At 48.7% G+C, this 24,524-nt stretch overlaps 1 protein-coding gene across 5 annotated transcripts in view; it reads right to left on the bottom strand.

The window, feature by feature from the left end:
• Positions 1-20,094, bottom strand: part of KCNC4 (potassium voltage-gated channel subfamily C member 4) — a 50,514-nt gene extending 30,420 nt beyond the window's left edge. For 2 of the 5 annotated variants that reach the window (XM_019492566.2, XM_019492563.2), the window contains exons 1-3: positions 17,809-20,094; positions 4,809-5,739; positions 1,422-1,607 (exon numbers count right to left, since the gene is read on the bottom strand). In XM_019492566.2, coding sequence (XP_019348111.1) covers positions 1,422-1,607; positions 4,809-5,739; positions 17,809-18,459 — 1,768 coding nt within the window. In that variant the 5' untranslated portion in view covers positions 18,460-20,094. The remainder of the gene's footprint in view (positions 1-1,421; positions 1,608-4,808; positions 5,740-17,808) is intronic. The other 3 variants (XM_014605440.3, XM_019492568.2, XM_059717105.1) reach the window with 2 other exon arrangements.
• Between the last annotated feature and the right edge of the window lie 4,430 nt (positions 20,095-24,524).

Here is a 24,524-nt window from a genome sequence, read left to right as displayed (position 1 = left end):
AACGGGCACTTGGGAAGCAGCTCACAGCTCCCCACCCCTGGACACATCGCAGTGCTGGCTTGACCCCATCTTTACTGCTGTGAGAGATGCTCGTGTGACAGTCACTTCGTTAGCTGGCACCAAGGACTGAGCTGTGACCCTCTGGAGTTGAAAGCAGGAATCTTTTCTGCTTGAGCTAATGTGTCAGGACTCCTAGCTGAAAGCTATACCAAACTCATCTGCTCTCTGGACCTGGCACAGAGGTGGATGCACAATACACAATGGCCCTGACAAGTGGGATACATGAGAATAAGCAGAGCTGTTAGGCCTTGAAATTACATGTTACCAAGAAGGCAGGAGCAGTCCAGCTCTCGGCTACAGCATTTTACTGTGCAAGATGGAGAGGGGAGATTAAACTATGGTGCCTCAGTTTGAGATTTAAAGACTTAAGCTGTTGTTTAGAGCTTCTGAGCTCACAACCCAGTGAAAGAAAACACAGCCAGAAGAGAAGCCTGTTTATGTGGCTCATGAGATAGGAAAGAGAAACTTCCCCATTTGATTCATTTTCCCAGTTCTCAGTTAAGCTCTTTGCAGAATGTGGTTATAAAACAGCAACATACCACGTGCTAGTCTAATGGACCAGAGGAGAAAGGGCCCCAGGTAAAACCAATGGACGTACAATAGTCAGACTGGTTCAGCTAACTGGACCTAAAACTCACTTTATTAGCTCCTTAGCTGGTGCAGTATGGAAAGACATAATTAGGTTCAGCTGGAAAAGGCCTGGTGGATTTTGGTGGAAATTTAAAACCTAGGATGTGAAGTATGGGAAGACTAAAAGGGAATTCCAGTAAGTATAGAAAGCCAAGTATAGAAAGAGGTGGAACAGGGGAAAAGAAAAGTGCAGTGTTGGCAGAGGGATGGATAGAAGAAGTGAAAGAACAAAAGCCATACAGGACAATGAAAAGAAAGAGGTCTCCGACAGATGTAAGGCACATCTGGAGGCATTGGATAAACACAGTGCCAGGACAGCACACATCTGTAGAGCAAGATTAAAAGATGAGGCTTAGAAGGCCAAAAGCTCATGGCCACATGGCATCTTATGGACAGACTTTGGCATTCATTACTGAACAGCTGTACACATGTGATGGGTAGGTTGTTTCGCCTCAGCAGCACAGTGCGTGCATGATGTACCATAGCTACAGGCATGGGGCTTCAGGGACAGCACTGGCAGGAGAAGGGCAGGGAATGCACGGTCCGCAGGAAAGACGCATTTTTCTTTTCTTCAAAAGGGGCCACAATGAGGAGAACCAACGGGAAAGCAGCTGGAAATGGCCCCCCCATGGAAAATCAACCTCATGCATCTGTACTTGTTCCTCTGTCCTCCCCCTTCCCTGCCTGGGCTCTCTCTCCAGTTACCAAGTGCCCCTAGGCCTCACCCATACCTTTCCGGATGCCACCATCAGCTGCACAGGAGAAGTCCCCCGCAGTCAGCAAAAAGCATGTAGCCGCTTTCTTGTTCTTGTCTCTGGTGCTGGAGCGTCTCATGGGCTTTTTCTCCTCGTTGGATGGTGACAGGGGCTGCTCTTCATCTGACAGCACCACATTGGCATCGCCGTTCTGCTTGGAGTCTTCAGAGGCAGGGCCAAGGGGGAGAAAAATTAAGAAAAATATTAATTCTCCACGGAAACTGCTGCGATGGGGGCTCTTGCCACTGGCTATAAGAAAGCCTTGCAGATGGCTGCCCACTAGATACAGAAATGTTCCCCTGAACATTGCCCAAACTGGTATCCCCCAGCCCTGACCTGAGGGGACCAGGCTAAAGGGAGAGAGAGGAACTGAGCCATGTCTGCGGTCAATGGGATTGATGGCCTATTCCCCAGGCAATTCCATTCTCTGCTATCTCCAAACGGACTGGAGGGGTTTTGTTCAGGACTGATCAAAAGGTCAGTCCTTGATCAGCTCCAAGGGTTAATCTAAATTACAGTGGGGATCAAACTACCACCTGCAGAATTGGGAACGTCAGCCAGCTCCTTTGCATATGCCCCAGGCTGCACCCAGCAGACTTTTACTGAGGACTGGGTCTGAGTCTCACAAAGCTTCAGTCCAAAAGTAAATGTTTGCAAGCATGTAGAAATAAGGGAGTTAAAAGGAAACACGTGCAGCTCTGCCAAGGTTCTCAAATATCACTGTAGTGCATGTAAACACAGGCAAATAGAAGAGGCAGCAGGCAGGCACTACCACACACCCATCAGCAAACACAAGCAGGGCCAGATCCTGAGATGGCATCGCTCACTGAAGCTGAAAACCTGACTGGGATGACCGCTGAGAAGCTGTGTGAATTCAGGGCTGGTGCAAGACAGGTGCATCATAGATAGCTGCCATCAGACCAGTTTCCATCATGCTGTATGTCCAACCACGAACTGAATGGCATCAACACTTGGGCCAAAGGAAGTTCAGTCACTGTGGCCCATTCCGTCTTTGGCTTCTCTGCTGAAACTGCCAGCACAGAGGCCACCTAATTGCAATTAAATTTGCTGTTTAGCAATGCGGACACATACCCACTCAGACCTGGGCAGAGACCCAGCAGGCTCATGTCATCTAGGTCCCACCAGCCTGCTCTTGTGCTCATATACTGCCTCTTTCACCCACTGCTGAGCTAGACAGATTGGAAGCAGTGGCCTTGGTGAAAGGGGTCCCACTGCCAAGGCTCCAGTCTAAGCTGGAGGCTGAGCTCTTGATATGATCTGAATGCATTTCCTTTTGGCATTCAGAACTGGAGACTACCATCCCAGCCTGGACTCTCAGCTCCTGCAAATTGGCGATGCTCCTTCAGGGCCAATGTTGTTGCTTTTCTTGACACCAGCTGAGGATAGCTCCCCTCTTTTTGGCAGCTCTGTGAGAGCCACTATTGGGTGGGAAGGATGCTGTCTAGCAGGAACATTTGGTGGCTTTTTTTTCCTGGAGAAACAAAGGAATCTGAATTTCTTCTCTGCCACGAGCAGTGTTTCCCCATGGAGGGCCCAGAACACCTTTCTCTGCCAGTCAGCACCTGCAGCAAGAAACCCCAGAGACGCACAAAGCCTTGGGAAGCAGCTACACGTAGCTTCACTGCTGAAAAGCACCGGCACCGAGAGGCCGTACAGATCAGAAGCAAGCTGCAGCTCGTTCCCTTTGATGGCAGACTGTGCTCTGGAGACACCGCATGAGAAATTGCTTCTTCTGACTCTATAAAACATGCCACCAGGGCTGACCAGTGACCGTGGTGCCATGGTTCAGATTGCCCCTGGCTCCTCAACAGTGCAGCTTCCATGTGGCCCAATGAGGCTAGAGATCCCAGCAAGGATACCCAGCTGGCTTAGTAAAGTACAGACATGAGGTCAGTGGAACGAGCCCAAACTAGTCGTGTAAATGGAGCACAGTGGAACAATCAAGCTGGGATAAATTAGCTACCAGGAGACAGACTCAAGGCTTGGACTGGCCAGTTACTCAGGCACCTTGCAGGCCGTGCCAGCTGCAAAAATGCCAGCATACCATATGGTAGCAGTTCAAATACTGGAATACAACGTATGCTAGAAGCTGATCTTCTCAGGCTAGCTACTAGCAGCATGTGGGGCACACTCAAAGGGGACCTCAGGAGATGATCTAGTCCAACCCTCTACACTGGCCGAGACTCAACAGATGTTTGCTTAACACCTGGAGTGAAGGAGATTCCACAACCTCCCCATGGCTGTTCCACTGTTTTACTCCCCTACATTAGACAGGTTTTCCTAATACCAACATAAGCCTCTTGCTGCAGAATAAACTGATTTACTTGCGTCTTTCTTTCAGTAGTGATGGAGAAGACTTGACCAACATCCCCTTTAAACCAGGCTGTTGGGTTCTGGGAGGCTGTTTTCATGGTCTCCCATCCCCACCCAGTCTTCTTTTCTCTACAACCAGTAAAGTTACTCCTGATTTACAGCATAAGAAACAATAGGAGATCATGACCTGATGCAGTCATTCGTGATTTACACAAGTGCTCACGAGAAGGGACTCTGACCCAATGGAGTTACTCCTGACCTAGACCAGGTTGGGACAGGAATATGGCCTGACAGTTACTTCTCATTTACACATGGGGGAGTAAAAGGACCCCTCATCCCATTGTGGTTACTCCCGATTTACAGGTATGAGTGGGAGGAGCATCAGATCCAGGAGGATCCTACCTAATTCATGTGGAGGAGAGAGAGGGAGGGGAAGATGTCCCAATGACAGTGCTCCTGATTGCTACCAGGTGAATAACAGGGGAAGGTCAAGTAGACTTAGCCTTGATCTTTATCTCTGTCAGAGCAGAATTAGGCCCATGCAGCTCAGTCCCTACCTGCTTCTCATAATGCTGAAATCACCTGAGCCTCTGGCCACTTGGGCACAAATTGATCCAGCACAGAGCAATCAGGCTGCCTCTGGCCCTTCTTGCAACAGGATCTCACTGAAGTGGTAGCATGAGGGCCATATTCTGCTCTTACTTTTACTAGGCTGAATCTGCAGGAGCTCCCTTGGAACCGTGACCATCAAATATAGCATTGGGAGCAGAATCCATCCCAGAGCTATTGTAAGGCACTAGATGGTACTTTCTCCTAGCTTGGAAGTGTTTAAAAGGAGATTAGACAAGCACCTGGCTGGGGTCACTTGACCCCAGCGCTCTTTCCTGCCCCAGAGCAGGGGGTCGGACTCAGTGATCTAATTGGTCCCTTCCAACCCTAGAAATCTATGAAACCTGGATTGGATGTACGTACCTGTCACCTGTTCCCTCCCCCTTCAGGCTTTATGTATCTTGGGGGTTTGCATCTCACCTGCTCGTTTCCTCTCTGCCACCTCCTCTGTTGCCAGGGGGCAAGTGTCACTCTGTGTGCTGCTGCGGGGCGAGTTATCCTCAGACTTGCAGTAGGCGGGGGAATCCAGTGGGGCTGGACGGGGTATATGCTTTTTCTTCTTCTTTGGGAGCTTTTGCTTGGCCATAGCCAGTGAGTAATACATTCCAAAGTTATTAACGATGACGGGCACTGGCATGGCAATAGTGAGCACCCCAGCGAGCGCGCACAGTGCCCCCACCACCATGCCTGACCAGGTCTTGGGGTACATGTCACCATATCCCAGCGTTGTCATGGTGACGACTGCCCACCAGAACCCAATGGGGATGTTCTTAAAGTGCGTATCACCTCCTCTGGGGTCCGATGACTTGGCCCCAATCCTCTCGGCATAGTAGATCATGGTAGCGAAGATCAAGACACCTAGGGCCAGGAAGATGATGAGCAGCAGGAACTCGTTGGTACTAGCCCGGAGTGTGTGGCCTAGCACCCGAAGCCCCACAAAGTGTCGCGTCAACTTGAAGATCCTAAGGATCCGGACGAAACGGACCACCCTCAGGAAGCCCAGCACGTCCCTTGCAGCTTTGGAGGACAGGCCGCTGAGGCCTACCTCCAGATAGAAGGGCAAGATGGCCACAAAATCAATGATGTTGAGTAGGTTCTTGATGAAGACCAGCTTATCTGGGCAGCAAATAATGCGTACCAGGAACTCCAGGGTGAACCACAGGACACAGACTCCCTCAATGTAGGTCAAGATGGGCTCCGTCTCCACCTTGCGTGTCAGCAGGATTGTAGTGGTATTGCCAACCACCAGTGTTTCAGTCACGTTGACGTCTATGTTAAAGGCCTCATGTGTCTCCAGGCAGAAGGTCGTAATGGAAACCAGGATGAAGAAAAGTGAGGCAAAGGCAACTACCTGAAGGAGGAAATTAATTCAGTGGTTAGGAGGATGTCGCAAGTGGGATGGAGAGGACTTGGGTGTAATGATGGTAGGAACTTTGCAGTGGAAAACAAAGGTACGAGAGTATTATATGGGGGTGAGGGGGTCAAGAAAAGGCAATGCATGCACAGATTAAGAAATTAAGTACGCAAGGATAACTACCTATCCATGCATATAGTTTAAATTACACATTAAGTAAAGAGATTAATGTGAATTAAAAGAGCTTAGCGTTCTTTCTAATGCATGTATTGCAGATATCAAAATGGGGTCAAGAAAGGGAAATTGGATTCCCTTCCCACTCGTATAAATCTGAGGAAAGATGCCTGCTGTGTTCAGACCTGGGGGATCAGATGCAGCTCCACAATGTTCTTTCTGCCCCATATGCCCCACATTGAAGACCCCCACATCCCTTGGGGTCTTCAAGAGGAGGTTGGATATGCATCTAGCTGGGGTCATCTAGACCCAGCACTCTTTCCTGCCTATGCAGGGGGTTGGACTCGATGATCTATTGAGGACCCTTCCGACCCTAACATCTATGAATCTATGAATCTATGTTTTATAAACATGCACACACCTCATCTTCTCCAGCTACCCCGTCAAAGTAGAAGAGTGATGCTTTTTCTGCAAGAGGTCATTGGCAAAGAGAAGATTCCCAAGAAACATTTAGGGCAGCTTCTATTCCTCCTGGTGGGTGTATTAGTGATCTTAGGATCCTAAATATGATCCTCTTTCACCCAGCTCGAGTCCCTGAAATGCAGTTAATGCAACAGGTGCATGTGTCCTCTTCCTCCTCCTCGCTACTTTTTTGTGGTTCAGCATTAAGGGTAAGATGAGGGTTTATTATGAAAGCAAGCGGCTTAATGATTTTTCAGGTACTTGAACAGGGCAGGATAGAATCACACTTAGGTGCCTAAATCCATTTTGATCCTAATATGTGGAACATATTGTGGCCCTTAGAGAACTAACTCTACCTGTCAGTGGTGTCCTGCCTACTTGTCACGGTGCCTACTTTGATAAACGTTCTCAAAATAAAAATGACTGCTGTCTGTGGGGGCAGATAGCTTGGCTCTGAGCTACACAAGGTACTAAACCACGGTGGCAAAGCTCAAGACCTCCAAGGCCAAAAAGATATTACTACAGGGTCTGTCCCTGCAAACCAGACTGGGCACCTGTTGGGAGCTCTTAGTCCTTTTCCTGAGGAATAGGCTTCCGTATAGCACGGCCAGCATTCCCCGGCCCTGCTAGCAGCTGAACTGGCCATGGAGCCCATACTCTACTCCCAGCCCCAAAGATGAAGGGACCATTTAAGGTCAAAAGTAAGGCAGAGACACAGATGCCTGGGGGAAGCTTACAGTGAGATTGGATGTGATATAATCTTTGCAAGGAGGCCTAGTTCTCCCTAACTTTCCACCAGCTACTTCAAATATCAAGGAAGAACCTAGTCCCGCACCTAGGACCCTGCACTGGAAATACCCTGGGTTAGTTTGTGCCTCTGTTTTTCTCCTATGTGTTATTCATGTTAGTTCCAAGGAGAAATTAATATTCATGTTATCATTAATAGGTCAACCAGATAAATTGCAAAGGGTGATGGCATGGTGAGATAACTAGTCCTTACCCAAAGGCTGCCCAAGCACTTAGTGGTCATGCTGAGTTATAATTAGGAGAACCTTGGCTTGTCCTTTGCTAGGACAACGGGCAAGATCCTTAGCTGGTATCAACTGTGGCAGCTCCACTGAAGTCAGAGTCCATGGGCCCAGCCCTCCAGTAGATTCAGAAGGACTCAGCTCCCACCGTGGAGGCTGACATTTCTGAAGAGCTCAGCTACCACCAGCTCTCATTTCGACCCCCTCAAAAAAAAACCAAACAGACCTTATGAAGAGAGGCTGAGAGCCACAGGGCTCTTCAGCCTGGAAAAGCGCAGGCTCAGGGGTGATCTGGTGGCCACCTATAAGTTTATCAGGGGTGCTCACCAGGATCTAGGGGAATGTCTGTTCACCAGAGCACCCCAAGGGAGGACAAGGTCGAACAGTCACATACTCCTCCATGACCGTTTCAGGCTGGACATAAGGAAGAATTTCTTTACTGTCCAAGCCCCCAACATCTGGAATAGCCTGCCGCCGGAGGTGATTCAAGCACCTACTTTGAACACCTTCAAGAGACATTTGGATGTTTATTTTGTTGGGATCCTATGACCCCTGTTGACTTCCTGCCCCTGGAGCAGGGGGCTGGACTCAATGATCTTTCAAGATCCCTTTCCAGCCCTCATGTCTATGAAATGCATGCAACCACCCCTCCACTAAGAGCAAAGAGGACTGCTAGATCCAGTTTTACTGGAAATTCTGGTCATAGCCTCAAGGTGCTTGAACTGGAGCTGCTAATAACTGAAAGCCCACACAAGCCTTAGCCTCTTCTATCGGGCATTGGTTCAAATCCAGCCTCAGCACTGAAGCTCCAGTGGAACCAACTGACCCCAGGCCAATAGAGAATCAGGTACCTAAGATAACTGATGCTATCTAATAAAATCTAAATCTGAAGCTGTCTAATAAAAATACCTAGCACTTTTCATCAGTTGATCTCAAAGCATTTCATTATCATTAACCCCATTTAGAGATGGGAAAACTGAGACACAAGTGAAGAGGACTGAGACACACCTCTCCTGCACCACAGTCTGTGTGCCAGGGAGAAGGCCATGCATGTAACAAACTTCCTAGGAACATCTGTCCAAATCACACCTGGCAACCTCAGTGAAAAGAAGAGGTGCCGAGTAGTTCTAGACAAGGCGAGAGAGAGTTTCAAGCATGTAAATGAGCATGGCCTCACTAAATCTAAAATAGCTCTATTGAGCTTTGTATATTTTCACCCACTGAGGCCTCTCCACAGTCCCTGCCCTCTACCCAGCCCCAGAAAAGTTCAGTGGACTATGTGCCAGGAAGCTTACCCTACTCACACCGCAGCTGCTCTGGGGAGAGATGTTGGACTTTGGTTTCCAGGGCCATCGATACAGAATATTTACAAGCGCTACAATGCAGCATGGCTGCAGGGTGTATCAGATTGCAGCAGCTGCTGGAATTATGATGGAGTTTATGAAAATGGCTGTAGCAACAGTTCTGTGCAAGTGTCCATTATGAATTCAGGCTGGTATAACAGCATCAATTAAAAAAGCCTTGGTTTGCAATTCATGCAAATGCTACGTCTCTTGCCAGAGCTGATAGCGGTGCCATTCGCTTCTTCAGATTTAAAGGTTTCTGATATAGAGACATTCTTTTTTGCTTCCCCACAAGGTTTGTAATTCTAGCGGAAGGACTTGCTGAGATCTGTCAGACCCTATCTCGAAAGGGAGACCACGCTGGGGAGTCTCAGGTGGTAGCAATCAGATTATACTGAGGATCAGTCTAGCCTGACCTTATATCCAGGCGTGCACACAAAAGGTGCATGAAGAGACTGCCCCCTCTTAACATCTGCACCACCAGCTCTGAGCAAGATGATGAGGTGGAAATGGATGAGAATGGCAGAGGCAATGCATCAATTAGCAGAGCGGAGCTGATGCTGGGACTAGGGCATTAATTCACTAATTGTATATGCCCACAGCAGATACCTTCCCTTAGATGCTCCTGGTTTATGAGTCATGGCTTCAGCTATCCTTTGGATAACAAGCCCTGTTCAACATCAGGTCCATAGGAGGAACTTGGCTTTCATCTCTAATCCTTGCTCATTAGATACCAACATTTAACCCTTTAGTTGCTAGGTTCAAAGGCTTTGCACAGCACCCTAGCTAAGACGGCAGCTAAGACCTGCTTCACCTTGGATACAAGCAACTGAAAAGGGGCCCAATATAACATGGAAATCAAATGCTCTGTAGCAGAAATAATTTGTTTGGGTTTTTTTTTTTCTCTTAGTTACACACTCAGGCCTCATTCCTGCCAGGATGAGCTTGTGGAGAGTCCATTATGCAGAGAATCTGTTTCCAAGAGCGCCAGTAAGAGCCCCCAAACAGAAAAGCTGCTACCTGGAAAGCTTTCCTGTATCTTCTCCTGTCTCCTCTATAAAAAGCTCAGGCAAGCCTTTAGCTTTCCAGGATCTGATATTCTTAATATACCACAAGCAGGACTCTGTTCCCACTGGAGTTAATGGCAAAACTTCTGCTAATCACAGCAGAAACAGGATCAGACCCTGTGAGTATTCACTGCCTTCTGGTCAAGGGAACCGGTCCAGTTTTGTGGTTGGATCTTCTCTTGCTTTTCTGAACTATCTTTATTGCCTCAGACAGTAGCATTGCTAGACAGTCAAAAATTACAGGCCAGATCCTCAGCTGGAATGAATCAGCCTTGATTACAATGAAGCCGTCCTGAGTCACACCGGCAGAAGGGTTGGCCATAAACATCAAGCACTTAGTCCTGTGGATGGCTGCGAAAACCTGCAGCCAGACTCCAGGAACCCCATTCTGGGCTCATCAAGGCAAAGGCAGTGATTTCTTCTTGGCTGTCTTGTGTGGCACTGTGGATGCATCCCCACAAGCAGGAATATAGCTGTGCCACTGCTAGTTGGCACGTGGCAAGTTGCCCCAGGTGGGGCAGGCAAGACTGGGGCCAGCACCTAGGCTGTCCCTGAGCTCCTGGGGACTTTCTGGGGCTCCAGCAGCAGTGATCTAGGCATGCAGAGCCTGGCCAGCAGTTGGACTGTCCTCTGGCTAGCCAGGCTCCAGTGGTGGCAGCGTGCACCACCCCACTTTTTTCTGGTACAGGTGTTGTTTTTTTAATGCCGGGATCTTCTGGTGTCAAAACCCCCGCATTGCACTGCAAATTAGCAGTGTGGCAAATGCTTGCATGTGCAGCACATGCTGTTTGTGGTGCCACAGATAGGTCTGTAGCACCGCAAACTGCAGGTGCACACTCGTCTGGACGTGCCCTGTGTGGCCAGCGATCTGAACCATTGAAAGGGCAAGATCCTGTCCTACAGCACACTGAAGGAGAAGAGGATGGAAGGAATGTGCCAGCTAAAGACGGGTAGCTCTCATTCTGATCTTACTTCCCTTCAATGTAATTATATTGAGCTACACCCTCAGTTGTGAAAATTCACCTCGCGCTTCTGAAGTAAATGGCCAACTCACGTTGAGAGCCGACCCATAATTATTGACTTCGAAAGGAATGACTCCAGTAGTGTAGCAGTATAACTTAGATCAGAACCAGGCACAGAAGAGTCAAGGGTCAAAAAGAAAGAATGAGAGGAAAGGAAGGTTAAGAACGAAACAGAGAAGACCCCAATTTTGCACTCTTGCATCGGCATATATTTGGAATAACTGCTTACACAATGGCACTAGGCTGGCTTAAGGACCAGTGCAGCTGAGATCTGAATCAGCTGCAGCAGATAACCATCATCTAAAAATAGAAGGGTTAGATCCCCAGCTGATGGGAATCAACACAGGTCTATTGAAGTCAACCCAGCTGCTCCAATTTTACATCAGCTCATGCTCCCATCTTAAATCTTTACCTTGTAGCTGACCTTTGTGGAGCAGCAAGTCAAAGCATTTTTTAAAGGGCTCCTTTTTTTAGCCTGGTGTTTAAAAGGAATTAGGCTGAGCAAAGAGAGGTCACTCCATGGGAGAATCCAGACAGCAAAATATCACATCAGAAGGTCAAGGTTCAAGGCTGAAACTCTTAAAAGTGGCTCTTGGAATTCAGCATTCAGTTCCCATTGACTACCGTAGTACAGAGAAGCTCGTTGCCTGCAAACAGCCTGAAATAGTGGCTCCAGGCAACATGCTCTGCCTTGTTCCCATTGCTGGGATGTTCTGTCGGATGCCCAGCCATGGCAATTGCAGCGTCAACAGTTTTAGCTACTTTACTGCTGACTGAAGTGGGGGCAGCACATGGGAAGATGTGTCCAGTGTGCTGCGAGTCACTCATGATGGTGTCACAATTGCCTAGTACTTGGACTTGGGAGAGATTCCCACCAGTTATGATCTCCAGGAGGAGCCTGGTGGAGCCCAGAAGGACTTCAAAGCCTCCCCAGAGGGCCTGCCAGGGCACACGAGGTTGCATTTGGAACATCTGCATTTTGAAGAACAGCTTCCTGGCTTTGCAAAGCAGGTGGAGCTTATTTTGTGGGTGGAGGTTGGAAATGTTGTCCTGCCTTTTTACCTCTAACTTTGTCCCTACCTAGACTACAAAGCTAGAAACAGTGCCTGCTGTCCTCAAATTACACCCAGCTCAGGGTCAAGACCTCGGCATAAAATAGTTCCCCCAGGGAAACTGCAGAAGCCTCATTGGGGACTGGCTTCCAAATGCAGTAGGGAACAATTTTGCATCAATGCCGGGGGAGCTGGACTCCACGGATGAGCTCTTGGGTCTCTGATACTGCGGACACTGATGCTGTCAATACCCCACAGGGGAGAGAGGTTAAATACCTGGGGGAACCTTGTAAGCAGATGCTGATCCACATGCTATGCTCCAGGGGGGCACAGAGAATGAAATGCTCATAAAAATAACCCCAACCCACAAGCGCAGAGCAGAGCAACATTGCAGCCACCGTAACAAGCGGAGCAGCTCTGAACTATGATTCAGTTGGACGGCACAAGTCTCCTTCCTCCAGAAGGGGTTCTGCTAGGCCTCTCAAATCCCCAAGCTGGGGTAAAATTGCTGCATGCTGTTTGTGTACTCCAGCAATTTGGCCAGATTAATTTCCATCAGGCCTTCTCGCTGCTAGGCTAATGCAGAGATAATGCAGAGCATCTAACAGAAGGTTAAGTACCAAGGGGCTAGGCTGCTGTCTTATCTCCATCTCGAGGGAAGCAGCCTGCTCTCTCACTCTCTTTCTCTCACTAGCACTTTGTCTTTCCCTTGCTTTGTCTGTTAAAAATATTAGACCTAGGTAAAGAAAATGGAAGAATCTGGAGACAAGCGGTTTAGAGATTGGTGGAGTGGCATAAGCATGTGAGATCAAGTCATACTGCAATGACAGAAATAAGGCTCTCAGTCTCTCCTCCAGGGGCTTAGGTGTTTATAGACATGCTCCAGGAGTTGTGGGGTGGGGGAGTGCTTTAATAAAAGCACACAGAGCATCATGTGTATCAGTGTCCCTGCACTGAAAAATGTTGGGGGGGCACTTTAACTAAAGCTTGTCGATGAGCTTTAGTTAAAGCAGCCCCACTACCATTTTTCAGCTCAGGGACACTGATACACATGACACTGGAGTCTGCTGGTACGTGGGAATGATGGTACGTCAGAGCAGCCTCACTGCACGTCTATAGATGGGCAAGGACACTGTAAGGACTCTTTTCCAGATAAAAGTGTGAGGGGATATTGGTACACTATACGATCACAGCTATGTAGACACATGCAAAGGCTTAACTCCTGGGATGTTTTTTGTGATACCACTGCACAGCTAATTGCTCTCAGCTAGGCCATTCAATTGCTGATCCATGATAGCTGCTTCTGTCCATGCCAGGCCAGGCTGGGTTTGAATAGTGATTGAAATGGAGGGTAAGAAAGCTTGTAGCACCTGCTTGGAAACCCACCATGGGTCTGTTTGTTGTGGTGCCCTCTGGATCAAACCCTTAGAAACTCTTGCCAGTCCCCTGGCAATCCCTATGGAGAGTGCCTGTTGCTCCTAAACAAGTCTCTCTCTGAAAGGTCCTAGTAGAAAGAAGTTCATAGGATAATGGCTGGAGAAAGCTGTCTGGGTCTTCACATGCCAGCACTGACACTGCAGAACAGCTGTGACTTTGCTCAGAAGATCTCCTCTTCCCTCCTTATCACATCGTTGTGATCTGAAGGGACTTTACCTTCCACAGCTAGATGCAAAAAGGTCTCTAGTGTGAAACTTCCTTAGCCCGATGAAGGGTTTTCGAACCCGAAAGCTTGCTTAATAATTGTTTTCCAACTATTTAAGTTGGTCTAATAAAAGATATCAGATTCACCCAAAGAACCTTGTCTGTCTAGTGTGAATGGGCTTGAACGTCCTCTCATTTGCACTGATTTTACAGGATAGGAAGTGAAGTAACTTCTAACAGACACCAGGTGAGGGAAAGAACAAAGTAACCCAACAAGGAGATTTCTGGAGGGAGCGAAGAGAGAATCAGAAGCCTTTCTCTGTCTTCTCGTAACACTTAATATTTGCCTTACAGATTCCATAACAGTGACTTTATTTCAAATATCATCACATGCCTCTCTCCAGCCCTGGACCTGGGCAGTACACCTATACAACTATGGGAAAACGATGGGCTCTGACTGCTTCTTTGGAACCAGCCTGGAAAATTACCAAGCACTGTTTTATTTTGGCTCACTGAAAACATCCAGAAAGAAACAGCTGATGGAAAAGAAAGGATCTGTGCTTCCCAATGATCTAAACTGAGCTGACTTGAACACTGACATCAACAGAGGCAGCTGGTGGCAAGGCAGATATGAATTCCACTTATTGGTGTGTTTTAACACAAATCTGAAGGATCATTTTTTGCAGCTGATCCTAAATTACTGGTCACATCTATGAATGAAATCTGATCAACTTGACATGCAAAACACGGGCGAGAGGGGCTGAAATAAGGCAGCCAACACATGTTCCCAGCCGTACAGCAGCATAAGACAATGCAGCAACTGGCCTAGTAACCCAAGCTACAGTCTAACAAGTGGGAAACTGTGCCACGCAAAACAGAGACAGACAAAACGACGGCACCCTATGGCAATAGCTCTGTGCTTTGTAGCAACAGACTGACACAAGGAAGCAAGAGTACCACAGTCAGGCAGGGAGACAGGAGGCAGCAGCCGGCTCTCAAGACAAGAAAATCAGCTTGGATGGTGCGACTGGCAAAACTGGTGTAGGCAACAGGCCTGTAGCTAAGCAACAGACCCCTTTTAATCAGCTCCATTCTCCCCATCCCACCTCAACCTATTTAGTTTTGTTTTACTTTGGTCAGAACCACCTATTTCTGAGACGCGGAGTGTCAGGATGCGGCAGCTGCCGTCTGAGGGCCCTAGGTCAAGGGGGATCCCTTATTCAAGCTATACTTGCTAGTGCCCAAATTTTAGTCACTCATTCACTCCCTGGGCTCTCCCCCAGCACCAGAGTGTTGCAATACAAGGATATTCCCCAAGAAGGACGTTCATTTGTACTTTCACCAAGTGCATAAACACTCCTCTAGCCAGCAGTTTCTCAGGCTATAAACACAGGGCTGGATTCTTAATAGGTGTAAGACATCACAGCATCACTGACTTCATAACACTGATTTACACTGCCCCGAGATCAGCTTCCTCATTGGAGAAGGACCTGTACGAGCTAGAGATGTGACAGCATCGAAACCCTGAGTTCAAATGCCCCCAAGTTCCCGTGAAACTGCAGCTGCAGTGGTTTATACCGGGTGAGGATATAGCCTCTATCCCACCGATTGCCCCATGCCTGGGCCACCCCACATCAGCCTTCTCCCAACAGACTGTGGGGTCAAGAGAGCAGGTCACTGACCTAGGAATCTATAAGAAATGTCCATGTTGTGTCACCCAAAGTAAATGGCGTCACACCTCTGTACCTCAGTTTCCCCAGCTGTAAAAGTGTCATGTGTTATCCTAAATTTTTGCAAAACCCTTTGAAACCTCCTCCTGGAAAGTGTTGAGAGGCAAAGATCATTAGAGCTGTAGTGCGATACAGCTAAATGTTTCCGTGCCAATGCTAACTAAAGCCTTAATGTTATAGGAGAGAAGGAAGCATTTGCAAACCACTTGCTCAATTCCAACTGCTCTTTCACCTCTAAGCTGCAGCAGCTCCGCGTCTGCTCCTCTAGAGACAGACCTGGAGTTCCTGAACTGGGGGGAGTAATTCCAAGAGACAGCAAGCACAGTGCCAAAAAAACCCCAATTGGATTGTTTTCTGTTTCTGTCCTAATCTCTCCAAGATTTCTCAAGAGCAGAGATCCCTCAGAGATGAGAAAGTGGTTTGCTTACATCTTCAGAATCTGTTTCCTTGGAAAAGCTTTCACTCCCTAAATATCTATCCTGTGTATCTGTTGGGCTTCTCTTTAGTTGAAAGGAAACTTTCTAGGTGCAATCTCCTCCTCCTCCCACTCTCTGGGCTTGGGTGCGATTCCTGCCAAGAGCAGGATTGGCCTTGGAAGCTGTTTTAATGACCGTTCCCTTTTACACCTCAAAAACCTCAAAAGCCATTTTTTTAGATCCCCAGTGGTTCTTCCAATATTTTTGAGCTGGGTGTGAATGGCTGCATGAAGGGGAATGGATGAGTCTGCATGGGCAGAGATGGATACATGTGGTGGCATGTGCCTGTTTACAGGAATCAGTGAGTGGAGTTTTGTAGATAAAAATGGAATAAGACTATATATAAAAAGATGAGTATGCAAAGGTGTGTAGGTGTAAAGGTGTATGAATAGGATTGGGTCAGAACATATTGTGTCTACATCTGTGCTACTGGGGATGGCTTTGGATGGGTGGGAGTGTTTAATATGGACTCAAGAGGGGGTGTGTTGATATGTATGGATGGGAAGTGTACACTGTGACAATGTGCGTTAATCCATTTGCAAGGGGGGTGTATGTTATGTGTTAACCAATATGTAGGAACTGAAAAGTAAGTTATCTGGATATGTGCTAATGATTTCAGGTGTTAGAGTGTTAATGTATGCAGATAGACGTTGCATATATGTCTATTTTAATGCACATGGATGGGGGGGTGTTGTATATGCGTTGATGTACATACATTGGGCATGTGTTGTGAATATTGATATGTATGGACAGGTGTGTGTGTTGTGTGTGAATGTTTCTGACTGTGCACATATGTTGGAAGGATGAATGTGCACAGATAAAAGAGCGCATGTGTTGTCTCTGTGTTAATGTGCACAGATGAATTGCATAGGTTGTGTACATGTTTATTGTGTTCTCGTGACTCACCAGATGCTTAATTGTGCACGGCCGTGGACACGCACAGCTTAAAGGGAACCTTGCTGGTGAGGTGTGCGTGTTGGGTGCTTATCAATCTGTATGGATGGGTATGTGCAATGTGTGTTGGTGGGATGCTAATATGTGTATAAAAAAAGGGATATACTGGTGTGTATTCAAGTGCTTGGATGGGCATGTGCATTGCATGCGTGTGTTAATGGTACAGATGTAGACATGTGCACATTGTGTGTTAATATGTACAGATGAGGAAGTTTATGTTGCGGATGTTTGTGTATGGGTATATACTGTGTTTTTTAATATGTGCAGGTGGGAGTGGGTGTGTGTTTGTATGGGAATGATGTGTGTATATCTGTATATTCGTGTGCATGGAAGTGAGAGAGGCAGAGAGAGAGAGGTGGGGATGTGTGTGGTGGTTGTGCACGTCTTTGTCAGCGTGTGCTTGTGCATGTACATGAGCAGCACACACTCCAGTCCTGTACTCCCTGCTATAAGACTGTGACATTAAACATTGTCTTCGGTGTGTAGATACACAAAGAGCAGCAAGAGGAACTAAATAATCCAGCTGCCTCTGGAGCTTTTTGAAACTCTGCCAGGACTCTGGGCAGACAAGGACTGTCCCTGACATTGTCTGGGATGTGTGCTGGCTGGGGGGGAGAGAAAAAGGGGATGCTGGCAGGGCAAGAGGTCTTGAAAGCTCTGAGACTGAAGCCACCAATGCATACCCGTGCCCCACAGAAACCCACCCTGGGTACAGGAGGTGGGGTGGAGCAGAGGAAGTACGAGGGAGCAGGCTGGGGAGAGCGAAACAAAACTTATTCTTCTCAAGGGGGTAAGTGTGTGGAGGGTGCGAGGGACTCAAAACATCCTGATGGGGGAAATGAACAGGTAGAGTAAATTCTTCCCAAGCACAGGGGGGAAATGAAGGAGGGGAACTGATACAACCCAAGAGGGGAAATGAATGGGGAAGCAGTGCATCCCACAGAGAGGAGGTGCAAGGGGGTAGATCCAATGCATCCCATGGTGGGGAGCCAAAGAGGAACCAGTGGATCCATAGCAGAGTCAATGAATGGAGGGGGGGGACCAGTGCCTGCGCATGACCCTGCAGCTGCTCCAGTCCCTCCCCTTCCCCACCCAGGGGGGTCATTCGCAAACTCACCCTTGCCGCTCGGGATGAGTAGGGGTCTTCGAAGAGCGCCCACATCTTGGGCTGCCAACTGCGACAGCATCCTCCCCCTCCTGCAGCTCCAGCAGCCCCTGGTGGCCTGTCATCCATGCCCAGGCGCTGGAGGGTCATGTCCCTGCCCCCTTCCTCCTCAGGCTCCTCTCCCCCTGCTCCTCCCCCAGGCTCAGGGCTCTCAAAGATGTCCAGTGCCTCCTCAGCATCCCGGTGCTGGCGGTAGGTCATCCAGCAGCAGGGCTCTACGTCGGTCTCGTCGATGCCCCAGTAGGTCAGCTCCTCCTCAAAGAGGGGCCCGCAGATGTCAGCAGGACAGTGCAGCTTGCCCGTGCGGTAGTAGTTGAGCACGTAGGAGAAGATGCCAGGGTGGCGGTCAAAGAAGAACTCGTTGCTCTTGCCATCAAAGTCAAAGTTGCTCTGGGCATCGGGGTCAGCCAGCCATGCCAGACGGGTGCCGGGCAGGGTGCGCAGGGTGCTCTTGTAAGTCTCATGCCTGGTCCCCCCTACATTGATGGTGATTTTGTCCGACTCTTCCCCCTTGCCCATCTCCTCCTTCAGGCATGTTTTGGAGGGTGGTTTGTTCCCAGACTTACGCCCACGGTACGATGAAACACACACTGAGCTGATCATAGATTTAGGTGGACGGGAGATGCCCTCTAAACACCCTTCCTCTGGCAAGGAGCTGGGAGGGAAGAGAGGTGGGGGAGAGCCAGGGGGGAGCTCAGATTTCTCTCTCCCCAACCTCAGATGGCTCTGCCCGGTTCTTGCCTCATCGAGCCTTCTCGGCAAGAGGGGGCTGCTGGGCACAGGTGGTTGCTTCAGAGGGAGATGGCAAAGGAAGGCGATCAGATCTAAAGACCCAAGTCCCCTGCTCCAAATCCACCAAGCAGCAACAAGTAAATCCGCACTGGGAAGAGAGCAGAGCAGCGACGGAGGGTTGTGCCACTGCTACACAGCCGGGAAACTAATAGCAAAGGCACTTTGATCTCTTCATTAAGGGAACAAAAATCTGTGTGTATCTCATTGAGGGAAGATGATTCACAAAACAAAATCTTGGGAACAAAAACTAAATACTTTTTCTCCTGCTGCTGCTGCTGCTGAAGTATCTGCCTCCCCCCTTGGCTTGTGTCAGTGGCACACACACAAAAAAATCACAGACTCTTTCCAAAGTAGATTTGAGAGCTTCACCCTGGTTCAAAATAAATTTTAAAGTTTGAAAGAACCCGAAGGGAAATGATTCACATCTACACCACAAGACGAGCCCTCTTTACTTACACACACGCGCGCACACGCACACCACACCACCCCCCCACCCCCAGTTTTCGATACCTGGTCTTGTCTATATTTAGAGTGTTTGTTTCCTTGTGTTATATTTCCCTCCACGAAATAACAAGGACTAAACCGCTTTCATGCACTGGCTCCTGCCTGTAAGAGAGATCCTTGCTTATTCCGCTGATCTGAGAAGTAGAGTAGAAAGCGCATCACCAGTTGCTCCTGACCAAGGCAAAGGTGGCGTCCCCAGAATCAGGAGGGACTGGTTTTGGTTTCCTCTATGGCACCTTCATCTGCTTTCAGACACTCCATAGGATCCGCTTCCCATCCAAGACCACCAGACCCATGGGGACACTGGCTTTATTTTGAGAAAGTAACGCACAACTCAGAAAGGATGGATAGATTTTCCTCTCCAGGTGAGCTTCTGACCCAAGGTGGGCCCTTGGGAAACTGTAGGGTCTCTGCGCGGTGTCAGTTTTAGGTCGAGGAGATGTATGCACACTTGTCAGCAGACTTGCCCCCTCTCTCTGCCTCTCCTGTCTGATCCAGGGTTGGGTTTCAGCACCAAGCCGATCTCAGTAGCATGAATGGGTGGGATCTACAGGCTGGCTGTGTATCAGTCGCTGGCAGCTCACGATCACTTTTTGCATCGGCAGCACGGAGTGGGGGTACAAACAGAGCTAGGTGGCAGCTCAGGGGCTGGTGCAGCTCTCTCAAACCCCAAGTATCTTCTTGCATCACCCGGCAGGTGCTGGCTCCTGGCTTCGCAGGCTGGGGGCACAGAGATCTGTTGCTTCTTTGCTTCTCTCTTTCTCTCTCTCCACCTTCCCAGGCAGGGATCCAGCAAGGGAGGGGTTCTCAGAAGGCAAGTGTGCGTGTGTGTCTGTGCGCTCCGGGGATGGGGGGACAGCTCAGAGAAGCAGAGGGCTGCTCCAGGGGGAGGGCAGAGGCACATCCATATGTTGGGGCTGCTTGGGAAGCGCCTTTTGCCGTTTGTTGCTTTTACATTCGGCTCCTGGCTTTCCAGTGAGTGGTAGCTCAGCCCCTCTCTTTTCTCCTCGCTGAACTGATTAACCCTTCCAGTGCTGCATTGCAGCACAGCTTGCTTTGTGCCTCGATGTTTATATGTATTTGTCAATCCATCCGTTCCCTGTCAACCTAGCCATCCCCACCTCACCCTCCTCTCTCCAGCCCCATCTGCCTATCCCCATAAGCATCTGGCTAACATGGCATCATCCATGAGCTGCACCCTAATGCCATTTGAGGCTCTCTAAGCACCCATTCAAGAAACATTTGGATGCTTATCTTGCTGGGACCCTTTGACCCTAGCTGACTTCCTGCCCCTGGGGCAGGGGGCTGGACTTGATGATCTTCAAGGTCCCTTCCAGCCTTAACATCTATGAAATCTTTACTAGCAGCGCTTCAAGCCTTGGTCCAGAGAGATGTAGCAACAGAAGTCTCTCTGTTTCACTGCTGGTAAATGCAGCCGAGAGATCTGGAATGACCTGGCTGGGGATAGGGAGCCAGTTGCTTGCAGAGCCATGAATACAGCCTACACTATTGTACTTAGTCCTCGGCTCTACCCACAGCTCTGTCTCGCAGGCAGATTAAGAGCTAGTTACCATCTGGGCTAGATCCTCAAGTGGGATCCACATCACTCCATAAGGGTCTGGGATAATATAGTCAGCTATCTCAGAGGACATATCCTCTCCATCTGTTCTCCCTGATGCACTAGCCTGCCCTGGAGAGCTAGCGTGGAATGAGACTGTCCGAGTCTGTTCACTCCTGCACACCTCCTTCCCTTCCTGAGCACAGTATTTATGGGGTTTTATGGACCAGCCCCCCTTCCACAGCATCTGTCAAGGATCCATAATGTGCACAGAAAGTTCAAGGAGCTTTCCGATGGTGCCTGGGCTAAGCATCTGCTAGAACCCAAGGACAGGATAACCGATGGTCCCATAAAGCAGGGTCCATCTAGTAGTGAGCTCTCACCTCTGAAACTGCTCCTTCCTGGAAACAGCTGTGCTGCTTGATGTCACATGCCTTGGATGAGCCCTCAAGCAAGCTCCCATTGGGTGGTTTGTAGTGACTGCCCAGGTAGAAGACTTCAGACATTTTGGGAAAGAGAAGAGGGGACAAAAATCATTTCCAAGGCCAATGCCCTGTGTACTGGAGTTCAGTGTCAGCTGCCTGGTGCACCTAGGCTGGCCCATTCCACAGGACCTTGGGTGCTCAAGCCACATGCAGTGCCAACATTGTGGACTGAACAGGCCAGCGCAAGGAGGTCACTCCTTCCCCATCCAAAACTCAGGGGAGAGAGCCAACGGGAGCCTTTCCCTAAGCTCAGTGGGGTTGGGATCAGGCCTACTTCTGTCACAGTAGAAGTCCAGAGAAAGGCTCTCATGGCTCTTCTCTCTTGGACTGGAGGAGGGATGGGGAGGTAGGGGTAGGGCGAAGGACCAACTCAGGTGGTGGCTTCAGCTTCAGGGTTCCTTGCTTTAGTCCCTGCTGCCAATCCAGCCAGGGGTTTGTCATGCAGCTGAGAAGGAAAGCAATTAGGCTCCCTCCTGCTGCAGCCACTGCAGCTCCCTGGAGTCCATTCAGTGGCATCCACAGCGGTGACTTCAGCCCCAGGTACACATCTCCACAAGTGCTTAGAGCTGCAGACAGATGCTACTAGTTCTTTTGCCCTGGCCATTCTCTCCACCCCATCATTAACTGCTTCTTGCATGGGGTGAATGGGCTTCTGCAGTCTCTTTTTGCATATCCAAGGAGTGATGGGTGTAATTTGGCCCTTTGATGTGACAGAAATATGCTCCGTTACTTTTATGCTTGATCCACAGTTAAAGTACTAAACCCAGCACCCTTCCCCTACAGTAGCTTGGGCACTGGACTTTAGGGGTCAGATCCACAGTGGGTATAAATCAGCACCATTCTACCAAATGTAGGTAAGCCAGATGATCTAAATTGGAGATTTGGCCCTTGACTTCTTAGACCAGGGAAATTGTTATAAAAAAAAGGAAACTCTACTGCTTCTCTGCATGATAAATCTATCATAATAGACCAAATCCTGCCTTCCTTAATGTGAGTCTGGCCAGAATTAAGTAGCAATGAAGGCTGTGGGGATGTGACCCAATGCTCAGATTTTACATTTATATAGTGCCTTTCATCCCCAGAGACCTTTATGTACTGAGCAAAGCATATCCTTCTAGCATCACTACAGTGCAGCCACCTCTGGGGTGGAGAGTAAAGTGCCCAACTAGATAAACGACTCCCATGTGGAGAGAAAAGAAACTTTTAGCCGATGATACCAGTGCAAATCTGTACACTGTCCAAGAAGGCCATCAGACCCTTAATGTGTCAATGCAGAAAGATGGGACCCTGGTGCATAAGGCCTTCTCAGAGAGAGACCCATGTCTGCAGGGAGCTCAATTTATCTCCAGCAGGAGGCTGAAGAAAAGCATTTTATTCCTTTTTCAGTTGAGAAGAAGTAAAGCTGAGGTCTGGACCACTTGGCCATTAAAGGTTTCTTAGAGCAGAAGGCATATTCTCATCCCAGCATCCTTGCTAAGTGCCAAACAACACATTTACAGTCTTCAGACCTCCATCTCTTGGGCAAGTTCAGCAAGATGTATTAGTGCTCCTTCCTGAACAGAGGGAGACTGTTGCAGAGTGCTCCAAAATGGAAAGCCACTAGTTAGTACTTTTCCATGCACTCTTGCAAGTTCCTGCTCACAGCCTACAAGCAGCTATAGTCCATGAAGGCATGCTCTACCATTAGTTTTGTGCTGCATCTTCTATTCAGGTGATCTGTTGCAAACCAGACTTGATTCTGGGGGCAAAAGCATTGGGCTCAGCTCCCCGACGGTTGAGCCTGAGTGCCGCTTGTGATGGTCTCTGTACCAGGACTTCCATATACACTACGACTGAACAAGTTGCACCAAGCAACTGCCCGTGTTCCTGATCACAGACGTCTCCTTTAGGACTCTGACCCGCAGAGAAGCGCGGATGGTGATGTGGTTGTAACGCCTGGTCCCTAGGTTGTTGTTGTTGTGGTGACAGTGCCATCTTGTGGATCCTTCCAGGATTTTAGTAGTAATCTAGAGTCGTGAAAATGGACAGAGACTGGGGTTTTCCCAAGCCAGACACCGAATCTGGTTCCATCCATTGCATTGCTGATGCAATTGTTCGATAAAATTATCTCACAAAAAGCAGAGATCCTTCCTTGAGGGCACTGACCTTAAACTTGAGAAGTCTGGATATCCCAGATTTGGGAAACCCTTTTCCACTAGCCTCCTGCAAACCTTCAGCTAGTCACCTTCCCCTCTGTGCCTCAGTTTCCTTGCAGGTAAAGTGGGGGTCGTAATGCCAATCTCCTGTGTAAACCGCATGGAGATCTGCAGCCAAATTAAACTACTTGAGAGTTAGGGATTATTGCTGGTAGCAGCATCTAGTACATGCCAGGTCCTTTCCAGACAGACCAGTCAGTGCAGGAGCATTTTGAACTATGGAGAACATTTCCTCTTCAGCCTTCCCTTCATCGCTTGAATTGGGCTTTCTGTAGGGCTTATGGGTGCCCTCCTGGAACTGCTCTGTCACTTCTTTCGATTCACACATTCTGGCTGTGCATAAAAAGTTCACTTTCAAAGAACCATGAAAGTGTTGGCATAGGCTTTTGCCTCAAAGGATGCCCCCCGCCCGAGGATCGCTTGTGTGCCTGCTATTCGAGGAGCAAAAAGAAACACAGACCGCAGACAGAAAACCAAAACTCCCCTTCAGGGATGCTGATGATGACCTTTGCTTCCCATGAGATGGGAGATGGCTGCTGGGACTGCTCATGGCCAGATTTGGGATCAGGACAGAGTTTCCCTTCCAGGTTAGACTGGCAAGGGCTGGCTTGGATTTTTTTTCCCCCTCTTACCCCTTCCTCTGTAGCATGAGTTTGTTTCCTAGGTTCCTCTGAGCATATTTTACCCTTATACATCCCCTACTCTTGCAGTGGTCAGGCAACATCAGTGCCTGCACCTCCTATGCTGTCTACCTGCTAGGGGACTTGCTGGCTATGCTCTGTGACAGAGGCTAGAATGGACAATCTCACAAACTCTTTTAGCAAAAAAAGTTTTGGAGTTGTTTTTTTTTTTTGTTTCTTGGCAATGGGAGGCTTCTTTGACGCCTACATTCCTGCGAGAGCCTGCTCTGACAGGCTCTACTGTTGAACCTTGGGGGTTTGGCCTGGACTGACAAGGGTAATGCTCAGAGAATAAATGCTTTACTCTAAGCTAACAACCCCCCAAGCCCTAAATACCTAGCGTCACTGCCCCGAGGAGTGCAAAAAAAAATAAAGTCACAAGGCAGGCTGCAAAAAGCATGCGATTGACTTAAAAATATAAATTCCAGACTTCTTGTGGTTCCTTTTGGGACTT

Source organism: Alligator mississippiensis, chromosome 14 (genome assembly GCF_030867095.1).
Source record: "Alligator mississippiensis isolate rAllMis1 chromosome 14, rAllMis1, whole genome shotgun sequence".
NCBI lineage: Eukaryota > Metazoa > Chordata > Crocodylia > Alligatoridae > Alligator > Alligator mississippiensis.
This window is presented reverse-complemented; position numbering and strand designations above follow the sequence as displayed.